This window comes from Lolium rigidum, chromosome 7 (genome assembly GCF_022539505.1).
Source record: "Lolium rigidum isolate FL_2022 chromosome 7, APGP_CSIRO_Lrig_0.1, whole genome shotgun sequence".
NCBI lineage: Eukaryota > Viridiplantae > Streptophyta > Magnoliopsida > Poales > Poaceae > Lolium > Lolium rigidum.
This window is the reverse complement of record NC_061514.1, coordinates 39,024,028-39,036,549: the sequence shown is the minus strand read 5'-3', so window position 1 is coordinate 39,036,549 and position 12,522 is coordinate 39,024,028. Positions and strand designations below refer to the sequence as shown.

The 12,522-nt window shown below is 46.8% G+C and overlaps 1 protein-coding gene across 1 annotated transcript; it reads left to right on the top strand.

The window, feature by feature from the left end:
• Positions 1–4,606: 4,606 nt before the first annotated feature.
• Positions 4,607–11,159, top strand: LOC124678113. Its single transcript, XM_047214036.1, has 11 exons — positions 4,607–4,866; positions 6,807–6,906; positions 7,352–7,709; positions 7,837–8,007; positions 8,487–8,694; positions 8,815–8,891; positions 9,182–9,263; positions 9,406–9,442; positions 9,526–9,620; positions 10,308–10,416; positions 10,510–11,159. Exons 1-11 carry the CDS (start codon positions 4,611–4,613, stop codon positions 10,802–10,804), a joined length of 1,788 nt encoding a protein of 595 aa, XP_047069992.1. The 5' UTR covers positions 4,607–4,610; the 3' UTR covers positions 10,805–11,159.
• Positions 11,160–12,522: the final 1,363 nt, after the last annotated feature.

Genomic DNA, 12,522 nt, shown 5'->3' with positions numbered 1-12,522 from the left:
TGATTCCGTGCACTCCATTTCTTTACAGTAAGGCAAAGGGACTAAGGTAAGCAGCGAGGGGCTTCTGACTGTGCAAAGATGTATCTTTACCCCGAATACTGCACATAAAAAAGGTTAGATTTTATGGCATGGCCCCAAATTTGTATGCTATGTCGTTACATGGATGTCACTGAAAATATTCCCGTCTTCTGTTAGATGGATTCATTCAGATCCCATCATGGTTATTTCATATCCAGATTATTTCCTCCGGTACTTCCATCTGTGTGGTCAGCACTATAACTTGCGAATCTTATGAGCTATTTCAAATGCAAAGGATAGAAAAAATTAGTTGTGTGATGACTTAGCTTTGGCTTGCCACCAAGGTGAGTGTACGTATTTTTTTAAGCAAGTACTTAGTAGAGATGACTACCCTTCACAATCTTTTTGCACTTTTATATTTAAAATGAATCTTTGCTTTTTCAGGTTCCGTACAATAGCCCATACATCAGCAAGACTTGCTATATTTGGATATCAGCTCCGAAATGGCTAGGCAAAATATTGAAGGAATATATAGGATTTGGTAGAATATCATATTTTGATGCAAGATTGTAAAGTGTCTGCTTTTCAGACAATTTCATGTATGAGATGGTGGTTTAGTAATAAATTTTAAATTCATTGCTGTGCAATACAGTCATATTTCATAAATTTCGTGTGCTTTGTATGTCTTCTATAACCAACGTTACCTTGGTAGAAAAAAATTATCCTCCCCTCCAATCGGTAATAAGTATCGGATTATGGATTAGAGGGACTAACATCTTTGAGAGAAATTAGACCATCCAGAACAGAAAATAATGTTATTTGGAAAATAAAAAATTATATCTAGGATGTCTCTACCAACACATACAACTGTTGTGTGTACACTGTAGCTAATTTGCAACGCTTTCTCCACTGGATACCAACGGATCTATATGCGTTGCATTGTACCCTTGCAACGCCCAAAAACGCAACACATTTTTATCCGTTGGTAAATGAGTTAGCAAAGCCTATATGAGCATTTAGATACAGATAATTGTGTTGCTGTAGGAGGGGTCCTCTTGTAGTGTGAAAGATGCGACAAATGGCGGAGTAAGTATATTTTGGAGGTATCGTAGAAGAACACAACATCATTTCCAGCTGAAAGAGGCAGCGGGTGATGGAGTAAGTATATCTTTCTAAAGATAACATAAAAGAAGGTAATAGTATTTTCCTAGGTCAAAGATGCCACGAATGGCGGAGTAAGTATATTTTCATGGTGTCGTAGAAGAACACAACATCATTTCCAGCTGAAAGAGGCGGTGGGTGGTGGAGTAGGTATATCTTTCTAAATATAACATAGGAGAAGGTGGTATTTTCCTCAAAAGAGGCGACAAATGACGGAGTAAGTATATTTTGGTGGTATCGTAGAATAACACAACATCATTTCCAGCTGAACGAGGCAGCGGGTGATGGTGTAAATATATATTTTTAAAGGTAATATAAACAAAGGTAATATTATTCTTCTTAGGTGAAAGAGGCGACAAATGGCGGAGTAATGAAATGGAGATCTTTTGGCGCCATGCGATCTTTAATTAGGCCAAGCTACGAGGTTTGGGTTGGAAAGAGTAGCGATGGGGCGAGACAAAGTGAAAGTTGCATTGGGAGAAATGAAATGGAGATGGAAACGGAGAATATGAACCAGTCGCTTTTCGGCACGTACATGGTGGTGCTCACCGTGCCGCTCCATGGGCTTCCCCGGACGGCGCATGCAGTCAGCGCCGCTATGTACACCGCATTGGCGACCGATGTTGCCTTTATGCCGGTAACCACGCACCGACCTTGCCGTGTCGCGGTATTGACCCTGCATCGCACCACGTCTGCCTCGCAAGCTTCTTGCGACCACGATTTCGGCTTCGTCTTTGGCGGTGGCGCCTTGCGTGGCTTGTGGAAGGGCGCCTTCACACGCTTCTTACCCACTGCCTTCTTCACCGTCGTCTTGGGATCTTTCGGTGCCATGTGATCTTTAGGCCGAGTGCGTGGCGGCGGTGGCGAGGCTTGGGTGGAAAGAGTAGCGACGACGCGGGACAAATTGAAAGCTGCGGAGGAAGAAATGAACTGGAGATGGAAATTGAGAATATGAAGCAGCCGCTGTGTCAATGGCATTCACGGTTGACCCGCACTCGCCACGACGCCTTCGCGTTGCGCCCAAAAGCATTTGAGGGATGCTTTAGGAGGCGCGGCGTTTTGAAAGTTTCTCCCTCCATCCAATTTTTTTTTGCTCAAGTTTACTTAGATACGATTGTATTTAAATAAATTTTAATATGTAGACACATTTATATCTAGAAAAAATTGAGCAGCTTATGTTAAACAAAGGAGGTTTTGAAAACTCACACATGAGGATATCTCCAGCGGCGTGAGCAAACGGACGGTGAGTGACCGTTTGCGTCCGCTTTGACCGAAAATGCGTCTGACACCACCTACAGCGGCACGGCGCAAAGTGACCGGGCTGTCCGCGGAGACGCAAACCCGGCGCATATTTGCGGCAGGTTTGCGTCTCTGTGGACGCTGTGCGGACGCGCAAAGTGTCCGCTCGCGTCTCCACCGGACCTGCCTGGCAGCGAGCCTGCATCGAGGGCATCGCTTCGGCGGCCATCTCTTCCGAGTCTGCGCCGCAGCCTTCGCCATCAATGTCGCGGCTGCCTGTTCTGCGCGCGTGCTGGCGGGCGGCGGTTAGGCTTCTGCACCACCATCAATGTCATCGTTCCCCGTGTGCGGCCGCCCAAAAAACTCCACCGGCACCGTTCCTCCATCGCCCACACCTCCACTCGCACCACCACCGCCGGAACACCATGGGGAAGAAGAAGAATGACTTCGAAGCGTCCGACAGCGGCATGAAGAAGGAGGAGCGGGCGGGCAGGGTGCCCCTGCCCGTCACCGTCGGGAGGCTGATGCACGCGAACTGGACGCCGTGCGACTGTTGGAGGGACGTGCACATGCCTGGCGGCTCAGCTGCCGCCGGGTACCCGTCCCTCCGGTCCCTGCGCGCGAGCCAGATCGGACCGCTGAGATCCGGCGAAGGAGGCGGTACCTGGCGCCGGACCTCCGCGTCGATCCGGCGTACGCCATCGACTCTGAAAGTTGGCGTACCTATCTCTCGACCGAGAGGGATCGGAGGAGGAGGGCGGGCTTCATGGGCGACAGGGATTTTCCCTTCGACCATCCACCGGCAGGCGCCAACGCGTCGTGAGCAGGCATCGACGCGTGCACAGTACAACGACGACGACGACGACGACGACTGCGACGACTACGACGACGACGACTACATCGAGGCGCTGACGTACCATAACGAGGAGGTCAAGGACGACAACGATGACTACGTCGAGGTCGTCTTCCAGGAATGGCAGCAGGCCATGGTGGAGGGCCGCAAATTTGAGTTCCCCGAGAACATGACGGACGACGAGATGGCGAAGCTCGGCGTCCTCGTCTCCAAGAACGACCCACCTGTGTAGCCGCCGCTGCCCCGCTACGCCACCGGCTTCATGCCGCCGGGCCTGTCGAAGGATGAAGCCCTTCGATTGACGCTACAGGACTCGGCCGCGCCACAACCGCCGCCGTACAACCCCTGGGCGCCTCCACCGCCGCCATAGCCGCATCCCTGGGCGCCTCCACCGCCGCCACAGCAGCATCCCTGGGCGCCTCCACCGCAGCCAGAGCCCTGGGCGCCACAGCCAGAGCCCTGGGCGCCTCCACCTCCAGCACCGCCGGCGCGCCCGGCGTACGCTCCCCCGGTTTTCAACTGGCCGTGGGCGGTACCAGAACTCATCGTGCTCGACAGCGACGAAGAGCAGCAGTAGGCGCACACGTTTAGGGTTTATTTTCATGTTTTAAACTATGTACATTATGTTTTCATGTTTAAAAAAATGATTCGGTCAAGAAAATACGTCGTGCCGCTGGAGCCACCTCCAACACAAACGACCACACGATCAATTTCAACTATTTCAACGAACACAAACGGACACGCGCGGACATTTCCGAACGATAAAATACGTAGCGCCCGGTGCAAATGCCGTGACATTCCCACCGCAAAGAAGAAAACATTGGTCCACCAAAATTCCACCGCGCAAGCCAATGCTCGCGCAGGCCCCAAAGCCTATCCAATCCCTGGGCCCACTTCTCAAAACCTATGCACACATCGATCTACAATTTCCCGTTTCCACAATTTCTTCGTACACGCCTCCGCATCCCTGACTAACAAGTGGGGCCAAAGAAGCCCACTGCACGGTAGGTCCTACTCCTTCATGTCACATGTACAGCTAAAACCTGCCGTGCACAACTATTAAATAGCCATTAGTTAGCAGTTAATGGGAACTTGACAGGCACAGCCGATAAAGTTTGTCCCATTTAATTCCACCGTCAAAAAGCCCTAGGCGACAAGCGACGACGAGTCGCTCTCGCCGTCGCAGTCGCTGCTCGGCGGGCCAGCGCAGGAGGTGGGCCCGCGTGTCATCCGGCGGCGCTCCGGCAAGCCAGTGGCCGTAGCAGTTTCCGCCCATCGCGTCCAGAAATCGCGTCCTCACGTTTCCAGTACGGCACACGACCCGCTCCCCCATCCATCCATGGCGACCCTCTTCGGCGCCCGCCGCCGGCGATCGCCGGAGGACGACGGCGAGGACAGCGACGGATCCGGATCCGGGCCCGGCCGGGCCAAGCGCCGCCGCCTCGAGCCGGAGGGGGCCAGCCCCGGCGGGTGGCTCTCCACCTTCGTGTCCGGGGCCAAGAGGGTCCTGTCCACCGTCCTCTTCTCCTCCTCCTCCGAGGAGCAGCTCTCCGAAGAGGAGGACGAGGAGGAGGACAGCTCCGAGCCGAGCCAAGGTCAGTTACCTCAACCCTCTCCCCCTTCCAAGTCTCGATTTGCTCTAGGGTTTCGATTTCGTTCTCCCAAATTCCTGTTGCTACCATGTGGAACTCGTCGCGAAGTGCTGGCAAAATAGTGAATGTCGAGGTTTCGAGCGTGTCCAAGTAACGATTTTGTCTCGCTAAGTGGAATTGTGGGGATAAACAGCCACGAATTCGAAAATTTGAGTTGCCCAAATCTTGGTCGTGGGTCAACATGGGATTGGTTCGAACCTACTCAACCACTTTCTGTAAACGGGTTAGGTTGCTAGGGTTTAAATGGCCAGCCGTTGGTTATTTAGGATCAAACCATCCTTTTAACATTATGTAATGGTATGCAAAATGTTAATGAAAGTGTGCTAGGCTGGTAGCTACAGAGGGAATAAAAACCAAGCGAAATTCACCTTTTTTTCTTTCTTTCTAGAAACAATGGCAGAATATGCACACAAGCAATGGCAGAAGTAGAGTGTTTTCGCAAATTCAGTCAGCTGCAGCACATGTCCTCTCGAGTTCACACTTTTTGTGTGTGCGACCGAACAAACTAATTAGGATTTAGGACACAAATGGATACGTCCAGATTATCTCCCAGTTGTATATCGCAAAACACAAGCAAAGGTTACAGGGAAAAGTAAATGGGGATGTAGGCATCTATGCATGAAATTGGCATGGCCACATACACAAAACTTCTTATCAGTGAGGTGTAGGGTAGAGAACTGAATATTGCGTGTCACATTTATTTCAATCTTCGGAACAGAACATCATGCTGCCCAAAATGAATTGTAGCTGAGGTGGCCCCGCATGGATCGATTGCCACCTCAGGTAAAAGAGAGGAAGAAAAAGTGGCCATTTACCTGAGCTGGTCGTTGGCGTCGGGAAGGATGGCCGGAGAAGCGCCTGTAGTTTCACCGGTGAAAGCTGCAGCCGCCGTTGTAGTCCATTGTTGCGGTGAAGCAGGATGTAGAGACGAAGGAGGCTGGCACCTTCGCGATGCTGCCTGCCGGTGATGTCGCTGTTGTGGAAGCCGCCGGCGGAGGGGAGGGGCGAGCAGGTGGCTTGTCGGAGGTGCGGGCGGTCGGTGGGGAATCGGGAGCGTTGTGCCTGGTGCCCTGGTGCGGCTAACCCTTGGAACAGACGAATCAAATCTTTGGACCTAAATAAATTTTGGGCTAACCAATATGCCCATTGGGCTCTTTTTTAGGTTGACCAATGGGAAAAGGGGAACCGAGTCCCAGTTTTAGTTGTGGGGTATAAATACTTGAGTTGACTTGTGGTATTTAACAATTGACGCTGAACATTATCACTACCTGGAGCCTCAGTTCCATGATTTGGCTTTCTGAACGTAGCTCATTGGTGAGTTCCAATTAGACCTGAATGGTGTTTGAGTGGGATATACAACTTTGGATCTATTTGGATGAATATGCGAGTTCAAGTAGGTAGTTCTGTTGTGGTTAGAAAAATGCTCAATCTTGTGTTCAGATATGGTGCGCAATTTGTTCAATTGTTTAACAGTCAATGTTGAGGAAAATTATTAACCGGTAACTGCTCGGTTGGCTGGCGAGTATAGAATTAATAGGTTAATCGGCCAGTTAATTGACTAATGGGTGAACCTCTTAGCAGGGATTAATGGGCCGATTAACTGGTCAGTTGGACGACCTTTTGAGCTAGGTAAACAGTAGCGGTGGGGGCGTTAATATATGTTGCTTCCCTGTAAGCTTGATCCGTTATCGAATACTAAGAATGCTGTCCTACTTCATATAATTTCGTTTTACTTGTAAAACTTTGTCCTCAATTGCTTCTGATCATCTCTTCTCTTGTTGATTGTTTGATGTCTCCTCACAATTGCTATCATTATCAGCTTTGCACCAGTTGAGTTATGCTTAGATATGTTATAAATGTGTTAATGTGAAGCACCTGTGCAGATGGAAATGAAGATATCCATAATAGTAATGGAGCAGCAGCTCGTTACAGTGAGTCAAAGCTCGCCATTGAGCAAATGGTTATGAAGGAATCATTTTCAAGGTAATGGATTATATTGTTCTGTTTTACACGTTCTGACATGTATAGTCCATTATTTTCTGGACAGCCACTATGAATTAGAATTGGTGGTAAAAGAATCTAGTCTAATTTATGTTTTGTTGATCAAAACTGACGTTGATCTTGTAATGTTCAATAATGAACTGTAGCGACATATACTACCGGATTCTTAATTTGAATCAAAGGAAGGACCAAGGTCTTCTAATGTTACTACCGGATATGATAGGCTCTCTTAGAAGTGCAAGTCTAAGAAAATGATCTAGTCCGAAGCACAATGCTGACTTAGTTAACTGTTATGCATATTATTTGTAAATGAGATATTTCGGTTGTTTATATGCGGTAGACACAGAAAGTTTGCAACTTGATTTCTAGATTAATCTTCGTTGGACGTGCTACTTTCCCTCTTAATTATCACTATTCATTGTTTCAGGGACGAATGTGATAAGATGGTAAAGCTGTTACAATCGCGAGTTACAGATTCAACATTTCCTGAAACCTATGAGAATGGAACGCCAAATGAAATTCCAAGAAGAAAATCAGGTGCTGGCCATGATTTTACAGGAGCTTGGCGTTCCTTGAATCACAATAGAGATTTCCCTGAATCAGGCCCATTTTCTAGTATTGGACCTGGGTACTTTTCTCCTCGCTCTCCTTTGCAAGCATCACCTGAGCTATGCAATGCAGCAGTTATGGAAGCAAAGAAATGGTTGGAAGAGAAAAGGCAGGGATTAGGCACAATGGCTGAGAATCACGGACCTTGCACATTGAACACTGAAATGTTCAAGTCTGTGAGTCCCAATGTAATTTTCCTTTCCTACTGTTATAGCCTTTAAGGTGTAGGTGATTGGCATGGTTGAATGTTTATCTTGGTTGCTTCTATTGTTGCTTACCATAATGGTTTGGCATCTCATGCAGCCCATCGAAGATGACAAGGGTTCTCCTGTTGATGTTGCAAAGTCATACATGCAGTCATTGCCCCCATGGCAGTCCCCTTTATTAGGCAGTCGGAAGTTTAAAACATCACCCTCTGGTGGAGTACATATTAATGTTTATGAAAGGAAGTCTAAGCTGTCCTCGCCTGCAAAGGTAATTTAACATATTAGATAAATGGTAATACCAGGTCACCAGCCTAGTAATTTTGATCATTTGTTGAGTGATTCTTAATTTCGAATAACGTCATTCCCTTGATCTTGATGGATTTTTGAAGTTTTTTCTATACGAGTATGAACTCTGTAATTGCTGCTATACTGTTTGTGCTGATTGATATTCTATAGTCTTAACTGCTCTAGATCGTATTTCACTAAATAGCTGCCAATCTCTGTAAACAAGTTGCTCCGTATGCTATGTACTGTAGCCTGTAGGTATCAATAGTAACTGGATTTGATAAAAGATTAATTTTGAAATAGAACAAAGTGACTGTATTTGATAAAATAATTGATGTTAGCATGGAATTTTGTCAGTTGCACATTGATGTGTTTTTTTCCTATTATTGAATTATTTTGCCTGTGCTTGTATAGTCTCAGCTATACTTGTGTTTTCACTTATAAGTATTTTATTCTGTGAAGTTCAACACCGAGGAAGACTTCTTTTCCAGCGCCAACTTCAGGGAAAACTTGGAAGAATTGCGAAGAGATCGCATGAAGTCTTCTGAAACTATTTTAGAATCTTCTAAATCCAGGCTCCATGGTTCTACTTCCAGTTTGTTTGACAATGATTTGTCTTTGTTCTCGCCGGGTACTCGTGAGGAAATTAGACCTGTACAGAGTTGTAAAGGTGAACACTTCTTTACACACATGAGCTTTTTATGGCACCAAATCACTCAGGTTGCATACTTCGATATTCAGGAGTTTGCACCTGTTGGCTGCAAACGACTAATTTATGACATGTAATCAGGTTCTGATAAAGCTGCTGCAGCAGAACCAGCCACTGAGTGCTCTTTACCTGTTGCACCAACTAAAGATGGGAACGATGTGAGTTATGATTCTGCCTGTATGATAGTGTTTCAGTTTTTGTACATCTGGGATCAGTTTAACATGTGTCGATCTCGCTGTATTTTCTTGTCAGTTGTCACATAGCAATTGGAATTTCATACTAAAATTGGAAAAGTTATAACAATTTTCATCACAGTTATTTAGAGACACCGGTAAAGCATAGATGTTTAGTTGTTATAAACATAATCTGGCAAATCATTGTTCTACAGTACCTTTCGCAAAGTATAAATAATAAATTATGTTTATGAGATACTTGTTTTAATCTTAAGGGTACTGTTGACTATGTGGACCCTGCGCGGAAGGACAGTAATCTTGTCCAAGAAAGCCACCCTGCATCCAAAGTTCATCCTGGTAGATTATTTTCTCTTTGCTATTTTTTTTCTTCATTTGTGACTTTCTGTTCAGTTTGCTAACCATGTTTGAAGTGTCACAATTCCCCAATTTTGTGAATACCGTGGCCTAATGTCTTCTTTGAATGGCATGCTTGGTGTAGATGACGTACCACAGGGGAACCATATGCCTCTCACAAGGTCAGCTAGACGCACTTATTAACACAGATTTGTGGTATTCAAGAAATGCTGCTCTATGTTTTAACCCTGTTGAATTGTCACAGTGCTGCGAAAGACGTTGCTGAACGCAGTGGAGATGTTAATTCTGTCCCTGCAGAACCTGAAATTCGCGAAGAATCGCTTATGAACTCAACCTCAGGTTTGTAGAGATATCCCTTGCTGACATAAATCTTGCAAGCTGTGTGCAAATGCATTTTTTTTCCATTGTTCAATCAATCAGATTGATTTTGTTTGGGTGTGAACTTGCCTTAGAGCGATAGCATCGTCTAGCTGATGACAGCTTTTAGTCATCATGTAGGCAAGCATGTGACTCTTGGTATTCTAAACACTGGTGAATAATCCTGATACTAGTTTTATTGTCAGTATATTGCTGGAGTTGTCTTTTAGTCATCTATGGTCAAATTACTTTCAGTATCATGATACGGAGTACTAGATTACTAATTTTGCACTGCCGCTTTTAGTCATCATGTAGGCAAACATGTGACTGCTGGTATGCCAAATATTGGTCAACAATCATGATACTTGTTTTATTGTCAGTATCAAATTACTTCCAGTATCATGATACCAATTTTTTGAGTGCTTCTTTTTGTCCCTCCACCCAATTTAACTGTGCAGCCATATACTATGTCTAGTACAAGAGCTGCTGCGTCACTTAATTCTGGCCGGAGGGAGTAGAATGCATGTTGAATTGTCTTGTCCAAAATGGCTGGACGTGTAGAGCTAGAGCAGAATATACCATATAGTTTTGATCGTGTTTTCGCGATTATTGTCTGAAATAGCTACTATGCATGCTTCTGATGGCTTACTGATTGTGGAATTATTCTAGAATCAAGACCGAAAGATGCTGCCCCCCAGACCGAGATTAGTTTACGTGCCCTAAAGAAAAAAGTGCAGACCAGTTTAAGTGGGTCAACCAATAGAACTTCTGCTAACGGGTAATGTGATATGTACTAATCTTTTTATATTCTGTCACTATTTGTTGTAGTTTCTATTTTGACGTGCACCATTAACTGGCTCTTTGTGTGCAGTATTCTGGATCGGTCAGATGGTAACTCAGGGGTAGAATCCTCGCGCGATGATAATCCTGGCTGCACCAACTCGAGCAGTGCGGTGCTTCCTGATATTAACGAGCTTATCAACTCCACAACTGATGCTGCTGCAGATGGTAATTGTGTTGATAAAAACGGCACAATAAAGGATTCAGAGAAACCTGTGGATGGTAATTCGGTTGAAAACGGCGCTGAAAACCATTCGGAGGAGCCAGTGAAGGTTGCCCCAAAACCTCTTCGGAGAGGACGGAAAAGGGCTGCTCGGAGGAACTAGTGTAAGATGAGAGCAGAAGCACCTGGTGTGTGCCATATTGCCCAGTACTAATATTAGTGGCCCGAAGGGCGGTATGATACCTAGGTTAACTAGAGCTAGTGCCCCATTGATGTATCTCAGATAACGTGCACCCACGCTTGTATCGATGTTGTATTGTATTATTTTAGGCTTCACACTGGCTGACCACTTATCACGATCTAGTTGTTGTGATTACTAGGATCAGTAGCTGATTTTCCTTTTCGTTTCATCCAAGTGTGATTTGTATTATGGGTAGTTTGTGAGGACGGAAAAACAAGTGTTTGATTATTACTTGATTGTATTATGCTTGCATTTATCACACAAGCATTGCTACCAACTGTTATGTATGTGTTCTTGCTCGTGTCTTGTAAAACATTCTATATTGGTCTTGCGTCAGTTCATTTCTATCTGATGACGCATGCCATGTTCATACGGGGATGGCTCTCGTGTCGCTCCTTTGTTCTGTGGCGGTCGACTCGTATGGGTCAAACTCTTCTGCTGATGTTGCTTATCCATGGAGTGACTGATACATCCCTACTGTCTTTTCGTTGGTGACGTACTGCGATATAGTATTATGAGAGCTACTGAATCTATATATCTGCATCTCAAGATGGAAGGGCGAGGACGATTCAGTGGATTCGAACATGAGGATGCATAGTAGCCATGCGTCACATCAATCTATAGCTAGCACACTGCTCGTACCTGAATATCTTGTACAGTATATATAGTTTGCAGAGCAAAGATATTTCTGATGAAAGAAAAAGATAGTATGGCCAGACGCCAAGCAAGCACGCTGCTACGCGACAGAGCGCGGCAGAGTTCTCACATCATGACCCAAATCGAGACCCCTTATCCTGAAAGATCCCCGGTCCCCTTCCCCGTTGTGAGCACACAGCGCGATCCCAGGAGAAGGGGTCCCCGGCTGGGCCGGTCGGTGCAACAATGCCACTGCCGACGGCTGATCGACCATGGAGGATACTATAACGGAACGAGACACGCCTAGCCTAACAATAACAAAACAACTCGAGAGACAATGGATGACGACGACGACGACGACGACAACGAAGACAAGCTAAATGGTTGGCTACTGGCTAGCTACCTAGAGCATGGAGCTGGAGCAGGAGCAGGCGGAGGAGGGGACGATCTCCACGGAGCCGTAGTGGGTCATCTCCCTGATCATCTCCTCGATGTAGTCCTCGTCCTCGTCGGCAGCGAAGCTGTTGGCGCCGCGGACGTCCTCGTTGTTACGTCGGCCCACTCCGTGTCCGTTCCTTGCCGCCTCGGCCTCGTCATTCACCGCCGGCGCCGGCGACGTCGACATGAAGCATTTCTCCAGCTTGGCGCGCAGGCTCGGGGAGATGCTGCCGCCGCCGGTGCCGTTGTTGGGGAAGTTGGTGCGCGCCCCCGGCCCGCTTATGAGCCGCGCCGCCTCGTCGTAGGCCCGCGCCGCGTCCTCCGCCGTCTGGAACGTGCCCAGCCAGACCCTCGCCTTCCTGCTACACAGCAATAGAAACATAACACCAGTATACACATGCATCAGACCATTGGTCATCTCTGTGTACGACAGATAACTGCACAGACAGAGACACAAGTACAGAAACTATATATATGTCACAGAGAGAGTAAGAGTGGCGTTGAGGGCGTACATGAGCGGGTGGCGGATCTCGGAGACCCAGGCACCCCAGTGCCTCTGCCTCACG

Coding starts and splice junctions, on each gene's coding strand:
- LOC124678113 (XM_047214036.1), top strand. CDS start 4,611: ATGGCGACCCTCTTCGGCGCCCGCCGCCGGCGATCGCCGGAGGACGAC. Junction 8,695..8,814: donor ACCTGTACAGAGTTGTAAAG/GTGAACACTTCT, acceptor ACATGTAATCAG/GTTCTGATAAAGCTGCTGCA. Junction 8,892..9,181: donor CAACTAAAGATGGGAACGAT/GTGAGTTATGAT, acceptor TTTAATCTTAAG/GGTACTGTTGACTATGTGGA.